The following is a 21,150-nucleotide window of genomic DNA, read 5'->3' as shown; positions in this document are numbered from 1 at the left end:
CAAAACATTCAGCAGATGTTTCTGCCCACCTGCTGAACACTCTCCTTTAGAACCAGCTTAGTTCAAAATGCAATGTGATTTAAGCTGAGCTGACTTTGGGCTGAGGTGAGTAGGAGCGTTTACGCTGTCAGTTGTTAACACTCAGCTAGGGGAATATTCATCCCTTGCTGAAGAGCAGTCACCTCTTAAAGCACTCCAACTAGATCTGGAGGAGCTCAGCTGTTTACAGTCTGCGTTACCCCAAGTCAGCAATGGGGAACAGAACTGAACCAGGTCTTGTAAGGCACCGGCAAATTAACTTCCCACTGAATCTTTTTTTTTCCCCATGCTTATAGTAAGGTTCCCCTTTAATGACACAATGCAAATCATCCATTGATAACATCAGTAGAGAGATCTGATACTTCATTCCGCTAATCCTCTTCCCCTCTCTGGTAGGAAAGGCAACAGGCTGCATAAGAACAGGTATTATTAGGGTCCAATAATAATTCAGGTCATAGCAGTGCATGTTAAACTATACTGAGGTTAGAGAGAACCAGCAAAAGAAGCAATTCCAAGACAGGGAAATTATAAAGCTTTTCTTCTGGGTTGGTTTTTTTTTTTGCATACCTGCAGTGCTGCAGAAAGTGCATGCGGGGTAGAGATGAAAATCATAAACCTAGTTCAATCTAAGCGTATCAGTTATTCAGAGGATGTACATGATGTTTCACTCGAGATTCTGCTTTCTTCTTTGTTTGGAGTATGAATGCAAAAAATGGGTAAATTACGAGTTTAAAACGTCTGGCACCATTTACTAAAGTAAACTTACATCCTAAATTGTCACTGGGAAATGTACACTTCTTTTTGCTGTTGTTTTGATTTAGCTGTCACGAGAGTCGTGTTTAAATACAGCCTTTTCTGCCTCATGGCCGAGTCTCTTTGTGTGCATTTTCTCAACATTACTTACTTTACTTTGAAGGTGGGCTGAGCGTAGAAATCTGACGAAAGAGTGGGCTGTGCCCTCGATCCGAGGGAGCTCTTACATTCTTCTGAATGACTGCATTCGCTAGTGCAGTACACAGCAGCAGCAACAGTGTGGTGCTCTGGGTCTCCAGCTCTGCCTGGCAGACGAATCTCCAGCTCACTGAACATCTGCAAGACAAATTTTTCATGTTCTTCTGTAAATGAATGCTGCCTAACTGCACCAGGAAAATGGGCACAGGGGATTATCTCTGCATTGCTATGAGTGGAGGGGCGCCTTGGGGCTTTAGATTGCAAGGTGGCAAGGAGCAAAAGCAGCCTTTGCAAATCGCCAAGGTAGGATCATGTGCGAAAGATGTTATCGGTGTTTTGTGAACACGAGTGAAGAGAGTAGTTTGTTTAAATATATACTGCTTCCAGTGAAATGGTTGGTGTGGATCTTATTGTGACGCTCATTTGAATTTGCTAACATATTTTGCAGAGATTCTACAGGTGCTGATTATGTTTGCTTCAATAAAAAGGAATGATTACTTTTTGGTAGCTTGCAAGTATTGCAAACATTTTCTTAAATGCTAATGCTTTGAAATTGTGAAATGATGTATGCCTGTCAGCTCCTGTTTGATTCGCTCTATGTTTTTGAATGCACTCGGCATATCGCAAAACTTAATCTCATATTAGGAAATGCTGTTTCAGTCATCTATTTGTGATACTTTTTCTACTCTAGGCATAGAATAAATACAGCTCTATCATGAGAAAATGTTCTTACTATTTTTGGAATCCTGGAAAGCATTACACTGAGTTATCTCTGGTTTTGGAAAGTTATCCAGCCTTAGAAGCAGCTTTAATAGATGCCAAACATTCCCTCTTAGATTTCATGAGCAACACTGAAAATTACTGAACACTTCATAAATTATCTTCATGTATAAAATGAGAGCAAAACAGACAGTAGAAATTCAGAATAAATAAAAAATAAGAATTGGTAACCCCAAGTTGCAACAATAATAGTTAAAAAGTAGTTTTGTTAAAAAGCAGTGCTCGCTCCATTGCAACAGCTTCTCCACTGGTGCAACAATGAAGATTTGTCACGGTTATTAAGGCTTATGTAACTGTATGGAGCTGCATTCTGTTCTCCTAGACAAGAGGGACAAATTTTGTCCAGAGCTCCGAGGTCAGCAAAATACCACTGGCTGAAATGATACTGGGACTCGTCATCATATGATGAATTCTGCCTCGTTAAATTGAGGGAGAGAGATTAAAATGTATCTTATCGCCTTTTAGTATCTTGGTAATCCAGTACATTGAGTGTTAAGTTTTTTGTGCTTTGATATAGTATTTTAGATAAGTAGTTTAGCTATTTAAGCGCTAGCTTTCTTAAGCTGTCAATATATTTATTAATTAGTTAAATTTAATTTACTGGATCAGTTAACTTTTTCACAAATAGCAGGAACAGTAAGTCTACTTCATCTTATAAAAGAAGGTCCTTTTAGTTCCTCTGTCAAGAAAAGAACATCTTTCACTATTATTTTCCATGATTTCCAGCCCATAATATTAATCATATTCAGTAATAAAGCTATGATTTATTGAGTGTTTGTATAATTTTTCTCATTACTGTTAAGTTTTTTCGTTTTATATTTTGCAAAACTTGAACGTGTTTAAATTTTTTTCCTACCGATGAGCAACTGTTGCTTTGCAAGCCACTGACAATAGATGACAGTGGAATCCTGCCATCTAGTGAAAACTTGTAGCTAGAACTTAAAAAATTGTAAGTAACAGTGAAAGGCGAGTGGCCTTGATTACATAAAACCAAAAGTAAAAAGCACAGTAGTTTGAACACAAGATTCTGATTAAGCTTTAGTTTTCCTCATAAAAATGGGCTACACAATTTTTTTTTTTTCATAATCACATCCTAGACTGTGGCACTTAGGTCTGGGTTCTGTTTTACCACTAAAATTTGGGACTTGAGAACTAGATCCATGGTAACAGTTGTGCCTTACTTCTAATGGGAAAATCCACCAGTAAAATACATCTAAATTTAGAAAAATAATAATATGTATTTTTAGGAAAAAAATCAAAGAAGCGTGAGTTTGTTTCCTTGCAAATGAACCCAATCAAAAGGCCACGTAATACAATACTTCAGAACACCCTTTGTAAGAGTACACGCGTATCAGCATCTATAAGTGTTATAAGCGTGGTGGATTGGGTGCTTTATGAGTTCCAGATCATTCATTTCTCCACGCTTAAGAGTTGGTCAGGATCAGGGAGATTTGAAAATTGACACTAATATCTGGCTGAAAACCTGAAACTTAGAGTTGCCAGGCCACAGCTTGCTTTGGGACTCACTCTGTCGGCAGGCTTCGCCGTTCTCCCTGGGGAGCCTGGGCTCTCTCAGAGGCGCGCAGACATGGGTCTCCAGGTCAGGCACCACCGTGAGGTTGAGGCACAGCGAGGTGGGGGGTCTGCAGCTACACTGTGTGTGACCCTTTTTGGGGAGAGGCAATGTTTTCAGCTTTTATTCTGTTATCTGTGAAAACTAAATCTAATAACTCATGAAAGAATAAAGAATTACCCAACTAGCACATAGTAATTTTCCTACTGGCTGCAAAATCCAAAGGTTGTGATTCCTAAACACAATAAAAAATGGTTTGGTTTGGTTTTGTTTTCAGTTCAAGGTTCAGCTTCTCCACTGGTGCATACTAACGTAGCTCCATGGAACCAGTGGGTCATTGCCAATTTACACCAGCCGAGGTTTTGTCAGAAGTGTGTTATTTCTGTCTTTTGGGTCTCAGCTCACAGGAGCTGGGAAAGCAGCAGAGGGGTTGCTCGCCTGGTTGCTGTCACAACCTGAGCACTGTATACCCCTGGACTGCTGCAGAGGGACGCGCACTTAGGCCCCGGTCATGAGCAGAGCAGTGGTTGTGATACAGATCTAAAGGGGAGAGGGATGTGAAATGGAAGGAAATGAGATAAGCCTTGAAAATGTGGCAGGATACAAAAATCCCAAATTCACACTTATCTACCGTTTTGATAAAGGAAACATACTGTTTTTAAAGCTAATGAAATAAGTCACTGCAGTTCAATGCCAGAAGCAACTTTTCCCAGTTTATGTCTTTTAAAGTATTGTTTTATTACATTTATAGAAAAATACGTAAACCCTCCCCCCATTGTTTGTTGCCTAGCTCTTAAAGCATATATGCAAGTAGCATTCTCGCTAAAATCCATGAGAGTTTTGCCTGTAGTATAAAGCATTGTCTTCCATTATCATGCAAAGTGTTAACAGAGAGATAGAGACAAACCTTTTGCCTTCCCAAGAAATACCTCGGTATCTTTTCTCACCAGCGCATAAAATAGGAAATCTTCATCAGCAAATGATTTTACAACCATTAAATTAGATTCAAGACATTTCAGTAATTTATTAGATGTGGGATTGCAACAAATGGATTTTTTTTTAAAGTATCACAAAGTACCATTTTGTTTGTCCATTTTTAACTCTTACTCAAAATGTAAATTTTGAAAACATTTGACTCATTTTCTGGAGAGGCATACAAATTGTTTAACACCCCTCCTCCTCCCAACCCTAGCTCCATACATCAGCTTACTTTGTTATGTCCACTAATGTTGTAAATGCTTCATAAAAATTTATTTTCAGTTAAAAAGAATTTGCATATTCTATATACTGTCCACATATACCTTAATGACTTTAAAAAAATCTGTTTTAAAGACTGCGTCAAAAGACATATTGTGCTAAGCAGGATATCTAATAAATGAATGTTATTTAAAAAAAAAAAGATAATCGGGAGTACAAAGCTAAGGAAAACACTGGTTGTATCAGTTGTGCTGTGTATGCACCAAGACACTAAACCATGTCAGTACTGCACTGTAGGACAGCTTTCCCAAAGCAGGAGACGGTTGGGAAATCTCAGTACAACAGTGACCCTAGATGGCTAAGAATTCAAGATATATATGAGCGTAAAGTGACACGTGACGTCCTTTCTGTTTCCACTGTGAGATATATGAAAGAATGCTTTTTTAATGAATATCATCGATTTTCTTTCTTGTAAATTTCTTTGCAGTTTTTAGTTTAAAATATATAAAACCTGTATGTACAAAATAATGTATGATTTTCTGGACTGGCATTTGAAAGAAAGTCCTGTGAGTTTTTCTACTAATACTTAACAATACCAGTTATGTTATATATAATGAAGCTATATCCTTTAAGAAGCATCTCTTTTGCAACAGGTAGAGTTGTCCTATAGATGATTTAGATTTATAATTCAACCATGATGTAACTCCATTAAATTATCAGGTTGCAATAGAGATACTTTACTCTCAGCATATTTGTTACCTACACCAAACAGCAATTTGATGAACTCATTGTTTGTATCTGTCAAAGTCTTGCTAATTTAAGTTTGGGAACTTAACTGAATAGTTCTACTATTCAAGGGCGGTACGTTGCATGACTCAGATCTCTAAGCACTTCAGAGGAAATTCAGTCCTCTTTTTCCTATCAATACCCTAAAAGTAAAAATGAACAGATGCTTAAAAATCCATATGATCAGTTGTGTCGTAGGTTTTCACGCTTGAGACATTGGGGAAACTAATGTTATGGAGACAAGGTGCCTCACTCGTTACTGAATTCAGATCACCTCCGTTCCAGAAGTACTCTGGTCTATATGTAGTATACACAGAGATATTTCTACATACATACACCTCAGCAAGAAAGATATCTTCAAAGGGGATCATGTTGTCCTACTTTATATCTATGACAGCATTCATCCTGATCTCTCCCTGATTATCAGCAGCAGCAGAATAAGTAGTTGCATATGGAGAAACACAGCGGGGGTTTTTTTAAAGTGCTGACAGATTTTAGGTACTTTTTCAGCAATTTTTTTCAACTAAATTTTTAGAAAAATAAAATAGTAACATTTCCCTTCCTTTAATTTCTACCATGCCAGTTTGCCAGTGCATAACTACAGTTACAATGCCTATCCTCTAAAATGCTAACTTATTTGAAAGAACTTAATGGATATTTTGAAACTCTTACCAATGTGATTTTGCACCCTGAAAATTTTTGCTCTACTATGGACATTTTCTTATTTCCAAACATGCCAAATATCATGCAATTTTCCATTGTCTTGTAAATGTTAACTATAGTCCGAATTAATCCTGTGAAATACTTTGCTAATTCAGGGTTCAAATCCAATGGCCTCAACTAGGCTTCCTGCAAAACTTACAGAGTTTGTGACTATTTTGCCAATTTCTGAAATAGACTTCTGCTGCTGCTGCTGCACAAATAGTAGTTTTACCTTTGGCTCAGTAGTGACATGTGACAACCGGCTGCCTGGTCATTTCAGCCTTGTGCACTTGTCCATCAAAACGCTCAGATTTCAATTCAAGTCTGGGTTTCATCATTTTGGATTCATTGGAACCTGCAACTGAAAGTGAAACTCAAAGACTTGCGAACAACCTGAACCAACAGTGTGAAACACTGATGTCTGAATATGATTACTTAATGCTGGATATGTACAGAGGTGGGCTCTGTTGTGGTAGTTTGACTTTCTCCCTGCATTTATCCAAAATACTTGACACACGCAGAACAACCCCAAGTGGCTTTCATCAAGTGGACCTTTACACTTAGTCTAGTAGAAAAAAAATAAAGGATAAGACATGTTAGCACAGTTATGCTTTTGATCCTGAGGTAAGGCAAAGCATGTCACTGTCACATATATGAGAGGTATGTTAGCACACAGTTGGTCCACCCACAAAGCACATCAAAGCTGCTGGGTTTAAGGCAACTTTTTCAGGTCCCTGGCACTCTCTTACATTGTCACCATTGGCAAATGCTCACACTTCCAGGCAGAAAAAACTAGGTTAGTAAAAGCTGACATTCTGGTCACTATATTCTAGTTGAGACATGATAAATATAGCTGTGTTATACCTGTGCTCCTAGCTCACTTCAGTGCTAAGTCACACAGATGAGTACAAACCATCAGTTGCTGAAGCAGTGGTTTTTTGCTCCCTTGCTTGCCTGTGCACTGATGGGCGAGGAGCACCATCCTCCTAGTAAGATGGAGGTAGGAGACTCTTCTGTGTTTCAGATCATCTCCAGATGACATTAAAAGTCATCTTGGAGTTGGAGTTGGTGCTTTGGTGCCGTCTGCTTCTGAAAATATACTCGTTTTTGCGTAGTCAAGTAGGATCTCACTACACGCTACTGTGTTTGAAATGAAGATGCTCAGCATGCTGTGTAAAGGCTCAGTACTGAGCTAACACGACCTTGCTGATACTTCCTTATTTGTATAAATTGACATTTTAAACAGATTTTGAATACAACTATGCATTAGCAGTAGACAGAGCAAGCCATGTTTAAAACATGGTAGTTGAACTTTGGCAGCACAGGAGGGGAGTTTAGAGTTAACCTACATGATTTTAAACACAACTTGCCTTACTTGGACTGTATTTAAAACTGTTTGTTTAAATTTGCTAGCTAATACATTTCCAAACATAGTTTGTCTTTGCAGCCTGGACAAACTCTTATTCTCAAATTCACTCTTCAGACCATCTGACACAGCCAGTATTTGCTGATATTCAGAAAACCCTGTAAAGCATATTTACGTATTCTTTCACATAAGAAGTTATGTGGAAAATTGTGGGTTTATCTATCTTTTCTGGAGAGGATTTTGACCCTGTTATGAGCCTTGACCCAATTTAATAACCAATACATTTTTGCATATGTTTAGATGACCTAGTTCAGCTTCCACTCAAGTAAATGACAAAACTTCCATTGACAAACTGGGAAGAAGCTGGGCTTTATAGAGATTAGGTTAATTTATTTTACAAAACAAAGGAACAAACTGAAGTTCCCAAAATCTAACTAACATAGACCACTGCTAAATAACTCTGTTCCTGAAAATCTGCCATTGCTAGTTAGTAAAATAATGAGGAAAAAAAATTCATACACCTTTACCAGCAAAGGTTTATATATACTTCCAAAGGTTGGGGGTCTGCGTTTTCTAGTTTCAAACTTTTGCATTACGGCTATTGTGCCAGTGGAAATGTTCAGTACTAAAGTCCCATCTAGTTGTTTAAAAATTGCAGGCTGAACTAGCACATGATTGTATACCCTGTTTTGGATATACAGAACTACATACCAAGCTGGTTTTGGCACGCTTTCCACAGTATTTAGGCAAATACAAGCATGCTTTGGATATATGGTAGTATTCATTTGCGCTTGTTTCCAATAGATACTTTTCCAACTCTCATGCTAGGAGAGTTTTCAATGGAATAGAATGAACAACATAATTCACACTGATTTAAACTAAACAAACTAAAAAAACCAAACAGTGTATTCCTACTAAATTAGATTAGCTGCTTTGTATAGAGCTTTGCTTCAATTTTCAGTTTCTTTGCTGGAAACATTTAAAATACACTGCATGACATTATTATGTTTCATTGTTCTGTATTTTCTGCCATTGCATTCTTATTGTGAATGTGAATGTAATAGTAAGACTTTTGGCCATGTTCACATTAAAATATCACAACAGGAAATGTTGTTTACAAAGCCCGTTAGGATTGTGTCAGATTGTTTGAGAGGATACAGCTAGCAATTTATGCATATCATGGAAGGGCTTTCTTCCAAATACAGAACTCAGTGTTCTTCATATTTACAGCAGAAATATTTAGAGCAGAAATTACTTTAAGGGACCATATTTCATCGGTTAAATGCTTAGCACTCTATAAAATGAGACTGATTTGCAGAGATAGCTTCAACTTTAAGAGGAACAATTCTGTGCATGGAATTAACTATGGACAAAGATGATAACGTTTAGATTGCAACCAGTACTTACAAGCACTGTTCATTGGCTGGAACGAAACTGGCAGTAAAAAAAGCCCCTGGATATCAGCTTGAAGGTTTTAAATTTCAGATCTAATGTACACAAGTCACACAGTGGATTTCTTTTTCCTTTTCTGTAATTTTTCCCATCTGTCCCATTTCATTAGAATCCGTAGTCCATAGTCAGTGTGGATGTTAGGATGAGACTAATGCACATTTAGACTGAAACACTTCAGTGTGCACCAAAATCAAAGTGCTATTTTTTGGCTGCCTGCCAATACAACATGGTGTTGAGCATGAAAGCCACAAATCTTCAAAACACCTCAGCACCTTGCTCTCCGTGGGGTGCTAAGAACAGTGAAGAATTGGCTGCTTTATTTGTTGCTTATGTGGAAGGTAAATTTTAACAAAAACCTAGCTCTAAGCTTGCCAGAGCAAATGGGCTCATACCCTGAGCGCTCTATCATGTGCTGCAGTCCTGGGCACAGCACAGGATCTTCTTTTCTTGTTTAGCAGGGAAACACTGTCTACAAGTCTTCTTTCTAATTCCACAGAAATGTATTTTGAATCCTTTAAGTTTCCTCCTTTACTTGATATCTCCTTCCTACATCTGGGATGGGGCATCAAATGCACAGGTAACCTTTTGCTTCAAAAGAGTTATGTCATCCTGGACTGCATAGTTGTAGAATCATTATTTTATAAACTTGCCTTTTTGTAAGTATATTTTAGAAATATGGTCCCATTTAGGAAGCTGGATGCTTTGTTTTTTGTAAGCATGTTTTATATTACAGTTCATTAGCAGATGAACTGGTGGTGGGTCAAAACTATGAAGAAAGTAGATAAGCTATGGTTTTCTATACTGCTGGTTTCATTTGATATGTTCTCTATAGCATAAACATGCCACGTATGGCATAAATTGCTACAATACTGAATTTCAAGAAAGTTTCTAATATAAAGATAATGCAAGACAATCATATGTCCATTGCAGCACTTTACAGTAACAGAAAGAAAAACAAACGGAATGACAGGGGAACATAATTTAATAAGACCAAATTTCCCCTTCCTAGTACTCTCTGCCTAATACAAGGAGTATCAGGAACTGCTTGTTGTCTGCAGGCAAAGGTGGCAAAGCTGAATCTTTGTTTTAAAAACCTAACAGTTGAAATTGCTATAAAGGAAGCCTTAACAAAGGAGTTACATTTTTTCCCATGAACTCAATGGGAGCTTTGCCATTGACTTCAAAGGGCAAAGGATTGGGCCTTAGTATGTATAATATAGTGCAGTTATTTAATTAGAAGCAGATATCATGAATAAAAATCCTCATTGGGAAGGGTGTAGCCGTTTTTGCTAGGGATCTACTTACTACAATTTTCTGTGTCTAGCAGAAGTCATTCCCTTCAAAGGAACAAAAAAACCCTAGACTTCGGGGTATTCCAATAACACTGTTAAATAATGTAACTTTTTTCAAGTTATTTGGTAATTGTACGTTTCATTTCCAAGCTGTCTTGGAAGTCTTTGTAAGGACAAAGATACTCACTTGAGTTGAAGACATTTCAGTTTGCATATTTATAAGAGAGTGAAATGATTGCTAATAATAGGTACTAGACTGACATTACTAGAAACTAGAGGCCATTTATTACAGGACTGATAATGTGTCAGTGTAAGCTAAGGAGAAAATTTAGACTGTGGACATATCTCTCAGTTGCAAATGTTCACTGGTTGAAGGGACTACTTGTAACTGCCCTCTTGCTTTCTTCAACTCTGCAAATAGACAGGCTTGTGTTGGTTGAAATAAGCAAGTATTTCTTAAACTATTTAGATACCAGGGCTTTGCTAACTCACCTCATTTTGCCTGAGAGCTCAGGGAACAATCATACGAGCAGCTCATCTGTAAGATTTCAAGTGTAGAACCTCCAGGTTAGGATAGGGAGGAGGAAAGAGAGAGGAGTGCTGAGCAGCTGTGGGTGGCAACCTTTTCAGCAGGCACAGCTGTGGCTGGACAAGTCAGACAGTAACTCCTTGTGTTGGCACACCCATCTTGTACGTGCATCTTCAACAGTTTAACTGACATCACTTTGGAAAGGCTCTAAGGGTCCTGCAAAAAACCTGCTTTTCTTCCAGAAGAAAAGCATTTACATGGAGAATTGTGTAACGGTAATTATAACGGTTGTCTATACCTGTATAATATCAGGTGTTTCCAAGATGTACTGCAATCAAGGGGAATCACATCATGAGTTCTATTAGCTTTACTCAACCACCACCACTGGTGCTCCTGAAGAGATCATCTCTCTATTTACCTCTCTAAAGCCTTGTCTTCTCTGCCAGAAATTCTTGCTCTGCTTTCTCTTACCATTCTCTCGGTAGCACTTTTATTTAAATACACAAGTACAGCTACTTACTCAAGCATCACTTTCAGTGAATTCACTGAAAATTGTGGGCAAACAATGCCTCAGACTTCAAACCTTGTACTTGGTTGGAATAGTGGCCACCACTTCCAGTGAACTTCCTTTGGACTGAAAGAAATACAGGAAACTTTCTGCTTTGCATGAACTCTCTCATCACAGAAATCTCTGAACTACTAGAGCTTAACAGATGTGGCTGGAATAGACTGATCAGCATTTTGTTCCACAAATTACATTTTCCTATTTTGCAGAGATCACTTCAAAGACTAGCTGCCATAAGCCACTGATTTAATTACAGAGGATGCATGTGGAAATAATCTGAAAGGGATAAATATCTTTACATATTATCATATATTCATAATGATCTTCCCGCACACTGAAATAATACTTGCAGAATGGACAGTGTAAGACCCACTTATAAAATTCTTCAAATTAGACAAAAACTATCATTAAGCATGGATGTTTTAAGCAAATTATAATATGTAATACTATTTAATGCCTAAGATCCTTAGAGAGGAGCGGCTGTTTGACATCCTTCACTGAAAAAAGCCCAAAGTTTCAAAATTGTTTGCTTTCCAAAAAACTTGATACCTGGCAAATTAGAATGGTTTCACCTAAATTCTTAGTCAGTGGAATAAGTATGTTATGCTGAACAATATAAAATGAGCCATTCACAAACTTGTGGGTTTTGTTACAATAATACATAATAAAATTACATCATTAGTTTATGAAACAAAATGTTAGTTTTAAAGTGTTATCTCATGGTATCCATACTGTCAGCCAAAATTAGTCTTTAGATCTGTTGCGCATGTTTAGGACTATCTAGGGGAAGATACTAGTCATTAAACTGAACTGGAAATCACAACTGGAACACTGTTTCCTTTCAAGCCCCCAAATCCCTTTGCTAAGTGAATTAGCAGTGTGCCTTTATGTCCAGACTGAATAATCACCTTTTCATGATACCGACATATTATTGATTATCACTAGATGGTGCTCTTATTCACAATCCCCAAAATCATAGGTAAGTGAATGTAAAGACAGTTACACCTTGGAGAAATTTTGGTTGCTAGCTTTAACGTTTTCTTACTGAAGCTGCTACTTATTGTTCAGCTCAGTACCTCCCGGACCAAATAATTTCAAAGTGTAGAATTAATGCCTTCAAGATAAATATGTATATAAAACAAGTCAAGAATCACATAATACCAAATTAATCATTCTAAATCTTCCTTTCACTTCTACTTATTATTCCCCGCATACAAATAGAATGTAATCCCCTTAAGGAGGTCTCCATAAATTTGTACTAGGGCTTGATTTGTGGTTTCATAACACTATAATTAGGACACATTTTGATCTTTAAAAAACTAACTAACTAAAAAGGAATATTTCAGAAGGCCTTAAGAAAGAGGCAGTCATAATCCTTTAAAGAGAAAACAGAAAAATATTTCTGCACCTATTTTATACCATATTATGAACATTCAGTAGTAATATTACACGACTATAGAATACATGCAGTGAAATAAGAATAAAAAAAGAGTATAAAAAAACATTGTATCAAACCTCAGTTTCTTCCAGCCCAATCTGACAATAGCCAGAGCAGACAGGACTGGGAGTCCTAGAGACGTACAAAGCCTCCCAGGTCTTGTAACCAATTTAAACTGAATTTTGAGCTATATTAAAATGGTGTTTTTTCTAAATTCCTCATTATCCTGCTTTTCCTTTCTTTGCCCTCACTTTCAGTCATGACTTCAGTCTGTAATATTAGCTCTTCTAAAACCAGGTTATTTTACTAATCTGATAAAGAATAGACTCCCATGAAGTACACCAAAACCAAATCCAAGAATGCATCCTTGAACAGCTAGGGTGTTGGAAATCTGCCTGAGTTTTGCAGCTTGAGCCCATTTTTACTTGAGTAGTTTTAAATTAACAGATCAGTACAGGTGTGATCCAACTCATTTTTTCATGACTGAATCTTTATTTGAAAGGCCCTGATTCAGCTCCCAAATGTGCTACATTTTTAAGTCATTTTCCAGATCACGAGGATAATGTTACCAAAAGATTTCTGATTTCATGGCACAATTTCTGACTACAAAAAGGATTTGACTTTAAAACCTCTTGTCATTCTACAAAAGCAAAAATTTCCCAAACTCTCAGAGTTACAGTTTTCTTCCTCTATATTTACAGGAACAGTGAAAAACAATCCAGTGAATCTAAATGCAGTGAGAGGACCATGAATGCCTCCTTTTCTACACTGGCAAGAACAGTACAAAGGGTACGATAATTAAGCCCGAGGAGATAGTTATCTTTGTGGCCTGCCATTTTTTTTAGTGTTACTACAGGAACAAATGGAGCACTGAAATGCATGGCCTGAGAACAATGGTGCCCAGCCCCGTACCAGCCTTCTGGGTCATTCACTTGTTGTTTGCTTCCAGGCCTGATTTGCATAAGAGGCCTGGAAAAGTTGCAGAGACTGGGAATTAGCACAAATTGATATTGGGTGCTAATTGACTCAAGCAAAAACTAAAGATGCATTGGCCTGTTCAAATCAGGCTTGAATTCAGGCCTTCTGGATTCCTGCATCATCCAGCTCTGAAGAATTAAACCCTGGCATGGTTCATCAGCTGCTGGGTCCTGGGATAAAAATAGAGAGGCAGCGATGGGATCATGTTGTAGCACAATCTTAGCTGAAACTGGAAAGGGTGGGAAGGAACCCTTCCTCTTATGAAAAATATTTTCTTTTCAGGTGTTCTAGGCAAGAGCATGGCAATTGAACTCACCTAAAAATGAGAGCCAAGCCAAATCTTTCCCCAAAACCTTTCACTGCTCTAGACCCAAACATTTTTTTTAAAGGCTGGAAAATATTCCTTGTTCCATGTTTATGTGCAGGTGTGTTTCATCAAGAACAAGGAACACAATTGGTTTCAGTGACTGGATCAATCATGCTGGATGCACAGACAGTCGCAGTCATAGCTGTAGGAGTGACCTATTGCCTCAGTCCTATGCAGTGCCTCTTGCTTCTCTGTTATCCAACTAAAAAGCTGCTTCTAATAAGTTGCCATCAGATCATTATGAGTAAGTCTTCAAATGAGACTTGTGCTGTCTGGCATCAACAGTTTCCAATGAGCATAACATTTTTAGTAATCCACACATTGTGGGACTGAGTTTAATATGTGGAGAAGATCTTCGGTCCGCACGTGGTCGAAATACCGTGTGAATATGTTTCTTTGTGATTGCCAGTCCCTTTTACATTGTAGGACTCTTGTATATCTTTCTCCTTACTGGAAGAGGAAACAATATGCTACAAAGTCGTCCCTGTTTTTATAGTTATATAGTATTACGGATAGCAGTGTTCTCCCTTAGGGATCCACATAATCTCATGTTATACCTGTATGTCACTTAAAGCAAAACTTACACATTGGCCCAAGTGAGTTTCGTTTCATTTAAAAGCTTCCTTGAACTTTTTTGATTTCTTTAGTTTTACATTTGTAAGATACTCTCAGGCCAGACGATATTTACATGTGCTCGGGTTTCATTTCATTTGGCTCCCTTAGGCCTTGTGTACCTCTAGTTTCTCCATCATTTTAACACAATTAGTCACAATCTAAACCAGTATCTCAGATACAGATCCTGCCACAACCGCACTTGACTGGTCAGAAATGTATCTGTATGACTGCTTTGCTTGGACTGAGCACACAGCTAAGGAGTATTTCAGGCAAAATCTTCTCAGCAGCAGGCCCCAACTCCATCCTTCAGCTAATATTGGTTATTGTGAAGCAAGTATGTGTCTGCAGACCTGCTGAGGTTGTCCTTGTTGAAACATCCCTTCCATCTCTGGACCCCTCTTTTTAACGCAGAAAGCTTTGCTGCACTCCTGTGGTGTCAGTCACGGATAAACACTTTCACAGAGTAAAATACCTATGCAACGTGTGTGGAATATGGGGTGGGGGGCATGAGGGGAGAGGTTGGACTTGGTCTTCTCTTTCTTCTCACAAACTACAGTAATCTCTGGCATCAAGGCTTCTTTCTTCAGGCACAGAGGATGAGATAAGGTTTACTTCAATGTGCAGATTTCTGGTTTCTTCCATGCAAAAAGAAAAGAACAGGAAAGCAATCCCCTCTGATACAGTGACATTAAAATGCTCTTGCTCTGTGTTTTCTTTAAATTAATTATTAGGCTTAAGTTAATAAGAAAAAGGTAAGTTTCAGGGCAAAATAATAAAGAGAAAAGGAAACTGGACACTGATTCTGACACTGAATTTAATTTATGAAGGTGCTGACCTGTGACATCTGTTTAAAGACTACGCAATCCTTAAAAAGTGTGCTTCCCAGAGAAACTTGAGAATATATTAGCAGTTCATATAACACTGCCTTTCCCTCAAAATTGTATTAGTAAAAGAGGTGTCAGCAAAGTCGTAAGTCTTCTGAGGCAATCTGAGTCAGATTATCTTCTTTCAGGTGAAAAAGAGCACTGTACATTTCTACATTCCTATTCACAGTTGCTTAAAATGACACTCTTGGTCTTCAGTTGATTTTTAAATTACTTCTTACATCACCAATACGCTGAAATTTGTGTCTGACTGTAAAGGTTTCTTAGACAGCTATAAACAGTGCCATGAGATAAGGAGCTACACCACCCATCAATTTCCAATGTATAATATAGTAACGTGAATCATAGGGAAGCACTTGCTCAGGAAACAAATACAAAATTACAGAACTGATCCACATAAATGTCTTTTCAGTTTCTAGCTGTGCCTTCACAAGTTCCTCCTAGCCTCTACTCCCTTTATTTGGTGCTTGGCATTTGGAACAGTGCCGCAGATCAGGGCTGACTTTGCCATTACCACAGGTTTCCTGACACTCCTTTGAACAATCGTTCATGAATACCATGCTGTCGTATTGTCAGATGTTCCTTCAGATTATTTTTTCTTTCACGAGCAAGTTCTGAAAGCAGCACAATGCATATGAGAGAAGACAGAGTGATTTCCATTTCCTCTTCTGCTTGTGCCTCATGTTTTTAAGCTAGTATTTCACCTTTGTTGGGAGTTGAAGGACTTTCCATAGATCTAAAGGGAAATACTACATGGAGGATTTGGGTTTTGTAGCTGCCAGAGCCTTAATTTCAGAAGTACTTACAAAAAGTGCCTCTTAACTCTGTACAAGACACAGTTGTGTGTTGCTTTCTTATGTAGTAAGGGCAGTGCTCACTCTAAAAATCAAGTCATGAAGATCTGGCACGGTTTTGGATTTATACATACTAAGGTTACTTGGAGGTTCCATATGGCCATAACAATGCAACCAAGTTAGATGCATCATTTAATATTTGAAAAATATGCAGGATATCTTGTAGCAAAGTTGAAGCAACAGTAGCCACACAAAATGAAAAGAAATGCTGTTTCCTAAACTAATATAACTAGGGCTGTCAAAAAACTTTCTACAACTATGTTGGGGTGAAATATTCTGATGGTGAGTAGGTATTTTGTAGTCACATGTTAATCTTCTTGAACGGGATGAGTTATTAAATTAAATCCTGAAAATGAGTAGCTCTTTTATGTGTGCTTATATTTTCCAGATGTTTGATACAGTCAAGGTTATCCTGTTCATTTGCATGTGCTTGTTTCTTTTGTTGTTATTTTTAGAAAATTCTTTAAAACTTACTATTATTCTAACATCTGAGTAAGATTTGAAAACCTTTTTTATTTTAGTCCCATAGCATTTTTCAATTATCTTTCTTAATCCTTATTTCTATTACTTATAGTTTTGGAAGAAGAGACAAAAGAATAGAAGCCTATCATGACTGCAGGTTCTAACATTTATTTCAATAACACTGTATAGAATAGGCCATACCTCTGTGGCGTAACTCTCCAGAAGCTGACAGCGCTACGCTAGAAGAACTGTAGTGCATTTCCAACAAAGGTCAGGGGGAATAAAAAAAGGTTACATGGGAGAATATGACTGTAATTTGGGGTAACACAGTATTCTTCAGAACTATCATACTCTTATAGCAGGTATCAGATCTTTAAGTTTTCAAAATATGAATGTTCGATAGCAGCAAAATCCAGGACTTACTTAATTTAAACTAATTAAGCAAGTAGGACTTTGTCCTAGGTTTTGTCCCCACTAATTGACTTCAACATTTACATGGAAGTTCAGTGAAATTATAATGCACAGGAACTATGATGTCTTTAAAAAACACAAAGCTTTTTACATGTGCTCTTCCATTATAAAAATATCTAAGGTACTGACACTTTCACACTTCAGTTCCTTGTCTTCAGGAAATGGAGATGTACCCATACATCTACTATGTGTGCCTAGAGACCACAGTTGACTGATACTCTGCATTTGTGAGCTATGCATCACTTCATGGGATTAGCAACAGTGGTGATATTTGTCTGTCATATTTAGTAGTATGTTTTTATAAAAATTGTATCTATGGTAAAACTAAACACTGTGCATCAAACGTAAATAATACCACTTCAAACTGAGATTTCTTTTTTCAAGGCCCTTCCTCCTTGACAAAACCAGAGTGCTGCAGAAAGTTAACGCTGTGCATTCAGTACGTGGCCATGTCCCTGCTGAGTCAGCCCCTGAGTAATCCTACCAAGAAATGTGTACCTGAGGGTTCTGACCACCTGCAGTAGTTTCACTTTTTAAAAATCCATTTGCAGGAGAGAGACTACTTTTGGTGTCCCAACCAAATTCCAACTTGTGCCTACGGTCTGATTACATTAGTTACCCTGTATCCCTTTCCTCTCTGAAAGTTTTGTTAGGAAAATATTACTTTACCTCCTAGAAGGCACTCATAGTGGTGCTCTTGCTATAGGATTGCTGCATTTCGTGAATGTGTGGGCTGCAGCCTTCTGTGTATATAACTGCATCCTTGACTTAGCCAACACGTCTTCAAGCTTGCACGGATTTTGGCCAAAGGTCATTAAAGTACTTCAGAATCTATCTGGGATGAGAGATGCCATATTGTGCTTGGGTTAATACATAATAATAATACTTCAGAGGAAGATAATTAAATAAAATCATAGAAAATGTATGCCAAAGATCTGCTTGTAACAATACTCCAGTTTCTTATATTAAAAACTTAAAAATGGCAGCATCAAAAAACAACTGGCTCTTTCCCAAGCTACATGCCATTTGGATTTCCTTAAAAATTCAATCTTTACAGTTTCTGAATAATGCAACCATTGTAATTCAAGGACGCTCCCCTGCTGGTTTTGATTAATTTATTTTAACAACACAGAAGTAGTCTGCTGTAGCTCCTCTGGTAATATAAATCCGTGTTACAAAGAATTCTGTTGTCTCCACCTCTCTAATAAACTATAGTGTCAGGGGTTCAGAGCTAAATGGATGGCAACACAACTTAAACAATTAATCTCTGCTTTTGTGTCTAAATTTAATATCAGGGTTTTTTCCCCTTCAACCCTTAGCTAGTTTATAACTCTATTCTTATTTCCCATCTAAGTAACACATCCAGTGAAATGTTTTAATTTGTATGCAGTAACACCCATTTTACACATTTAAAACTAGTATCTTGAAAAAATTTTACCTATAGTCAGGTATCTTAAAAAAACACATAAAATAACCACGGCTATCTGGCCAACTTTTTAAAATTTATCGCGAGTCTCATGACATATGCTATTTTCCTTACAGTACCAGATACTGAAATCTGGTTCTTACCCGAGTTACAGCTTTCATTAAAATTAGAACACATTTCTGGATATTCTGGATTGCAAAGTGATCCCGCCCACAAGAGGAAAAAAACAAGTAATCCCAAGTTTTTAATGCTTAAATCTTTTTTCATGTGGTACTAGAGAAATTGTTAGTTACTAGTCGCAGGGCTAATGGAAGAAGCTTGGAAGGACCACAGTCTGAGAATGAAATGCACAGTGAGGGCACCTAAATACCTGTTACAGTTTCTGTGGACAGAAATTGAGTAGATGTACAACATAGCTGCTATTAAAATAACAGTGGTTTTCAGAGGTTACAGAAATTGTCGCAGCGATGTGTGACGTAGATATTTTCCCAAATTCTAAGAACATATGAATACTCCAGCATTCAAGCAGCATGATGAGTTTTGGGAATCATACAGCACTTTAATAGAAACTGCTGTGTTAGCTTGTACAATTACATACTCTTGAACTGTTTTCATTCCACATAAATATTAAATACTTCTTTGTTTAAACTCATTTATTTAAAATATTAAGTAAAATGAAACTAAACAATTTCCAAGCTGTTTCTTACAGATTTCTGGTAAACTAGCTGCTCGTTTGACATGTCACGTGTAATTTCAACAGTACCCCTATGTGTGGGTGTATATACAGATGCTTTAGCCTAACATTAAACAATGTTCTATAGCTATGAATGTTTTTGTAATCCAAATAAAGTAGGTAGTGTTTTTATAACTATCAATTCTTGGGTTATGGAAATGTCTTCAAATAGAAATGGAAAGAGGTTTATCATTACAAACAGGTCTCATTCCCTTAAAAGGAAGTTGTTTCTTTTTTCTTCTGCTTCTTTGGAGAACTGGCTACAAACTGGGAATGGTTATTGTATGACTCATTTGAGAAGAATAGCTACAGTGTAAAAAGTTCAGAAAGGATTTTAATAAAACCAAACCCAATTATCCTCTGTTTTGGGCACGATAAGGATGGTTTTAAAGAGAAAAATATCAAATTTTTCAGAGTGCTGTAAATCAACATAATACTGTAGTGTTTTAAAGGGAAGGGGGAAAAGGTCAGGAAAGAATTTACCCCTAGTTTCAGTTCTATAGATAAGACAGAAATCTCCTTTCATAAGCAAACTTTACATTTACTTTATTCTGGTCTGGCCTGGAAGTGAGCTCCTGCACCCACCAGTCCAAATCACTGACTGCCAAAAACACACAACAAACTTGGGAATCATCACTCACTTAGCTATGCACAGATAACATGACTTTTCTACTGCACCCCACGTACTTCAGCTACTTGGAAATTCCTCAAAACCCCGACACTGTAAGTCAAACTGTTCGCAATAATAAAATTATTTCAAATAAAACATTAATGACATAAGCAGCTATGCTGTGGACATCAGAGACTGCAAATGCTACAAGTAAATATTATTGTATTATTCCCTGCATTACTCTCTCCCCAATGGCTTAAAGGACGCAACAGTGAAGTTAGCACAGAAGAAGGCCCTTTCCATCTTAAAATTGTTACTGTTTATGATTCATCATTTGAAACTTTTGGCATAACATAAGGACCTGAGAGAGGTAGTCTCATACCTTCTAGCTTTTGCTCACTGTTCGAAGGAGAGGCTGATCAGAAGTAGGAGGCAGTATTCAAGTAAATATTGTATCCTTTCGTTACAACCCCTGTCTTAGTTTTTACAGTTTTATATATGAAATCAGATCTCCAACATGCCACTTAAAGTTCTGCTTTCCTGTGTGCTGCAACACTCAAGTATCCTATCTTTAATTTACAAAAGGGAAAGAGACTGGTCTTATGTCTCACAAAGCTAAGTTTTAATAGGGTTTGTGATTGTTAATATTAGGAATATGCACAGAAAAAGTGCATGCTAGCTGGTGTATGTATTTTCAAGATGCAATAGCTGGGTGAGGGAATGCTGACTGTAGCTGTTTACATATTGCTACTCTAGCAAGAGAAATTTGTACACAGCACCATGAATTATAAGAGTCTGCTATATAATCCTCTCTTTAAATAGCTAAGTGCTTAGATAGTTTTATCTAAACCCCAAGCAATAGGGTCAGGATATTCTATTTATTGTGATAGTCAAACACAGTTTGATAGTTAAAGATCTGCGGAACAGTCTATAATAGTTTTTGTAAGAATATGGTTTGTCTATTTAAAGTGTGTGAGATTAGAAGGGCAACCATGCTAATCGTTGCATGTGGCTGCCAAAATTCTGTAGAAACCATCTGGAGGGAAACACAGTGTACTGAAAAACACTATTTCACGTTAA

General features: G+C 37.4%; 2 protein-coding genes across 2 annotated transcripts in view; one reads left to right on the top strand and one right to left on the bottom strand.

Annotated features, from left to right (window-relative positions):
- The window catches only part of SEC24D (SEC24 homolog D, COPII component), a 74,141-nt gene extending 73,024 nt beyond the window's left edge, over positions 1-1,117 (bottom strand). The window contains exon 1 of the mRNA XM_076337303.1: positions 944-1,117. The gene's annotated coding sequence lies outside the window, so the exon portion shown is untranslated. The remainder of the gene's footprint in view (positions 1-943) is intronic.
- A 56-nt stretch (positions 1,118-1,173) lies between these two features.
- The window catches only part of SYNPO2 (synaptopodin 2), a 95,758-nt gene continuing 75,781 nt past the window's right edge, over positions 1,174-21,150 (top strand). Inside the window, exon 1 of the mRNA XM_076337305.1 lies at positions 1,174-1,293. Within this exon, the coding sequence (XP_076193420.1) occupies positions 1,189-1,293 (105 nt within the window). The 5' untranslated portion in view covers positions 1,174-1,188. The remainder of the gene's footprint in view (positions 1,294-21,150) is intronic.

This window comes from Aptenodytes patagonicus, chromosome 4 (assembly GCF_965638725.1).
Source record: "Aptenodytes patagonicus chromosome 4, bAptPat1.pri.cur, whole genome shotgun sequence".
Taxonomy (NCBI): Eukaryota; Metazoa; Chordata; class Aves; order Sphenisciformes; family Spheniscidae; genus Aptenodytes; species Aptenodytes patagonicus.
The sequence above is the reverse complement of the archived record's forward strand: the minus strand, read 5'-3'. Positions and strand labels throughout refer to the sequence as shown.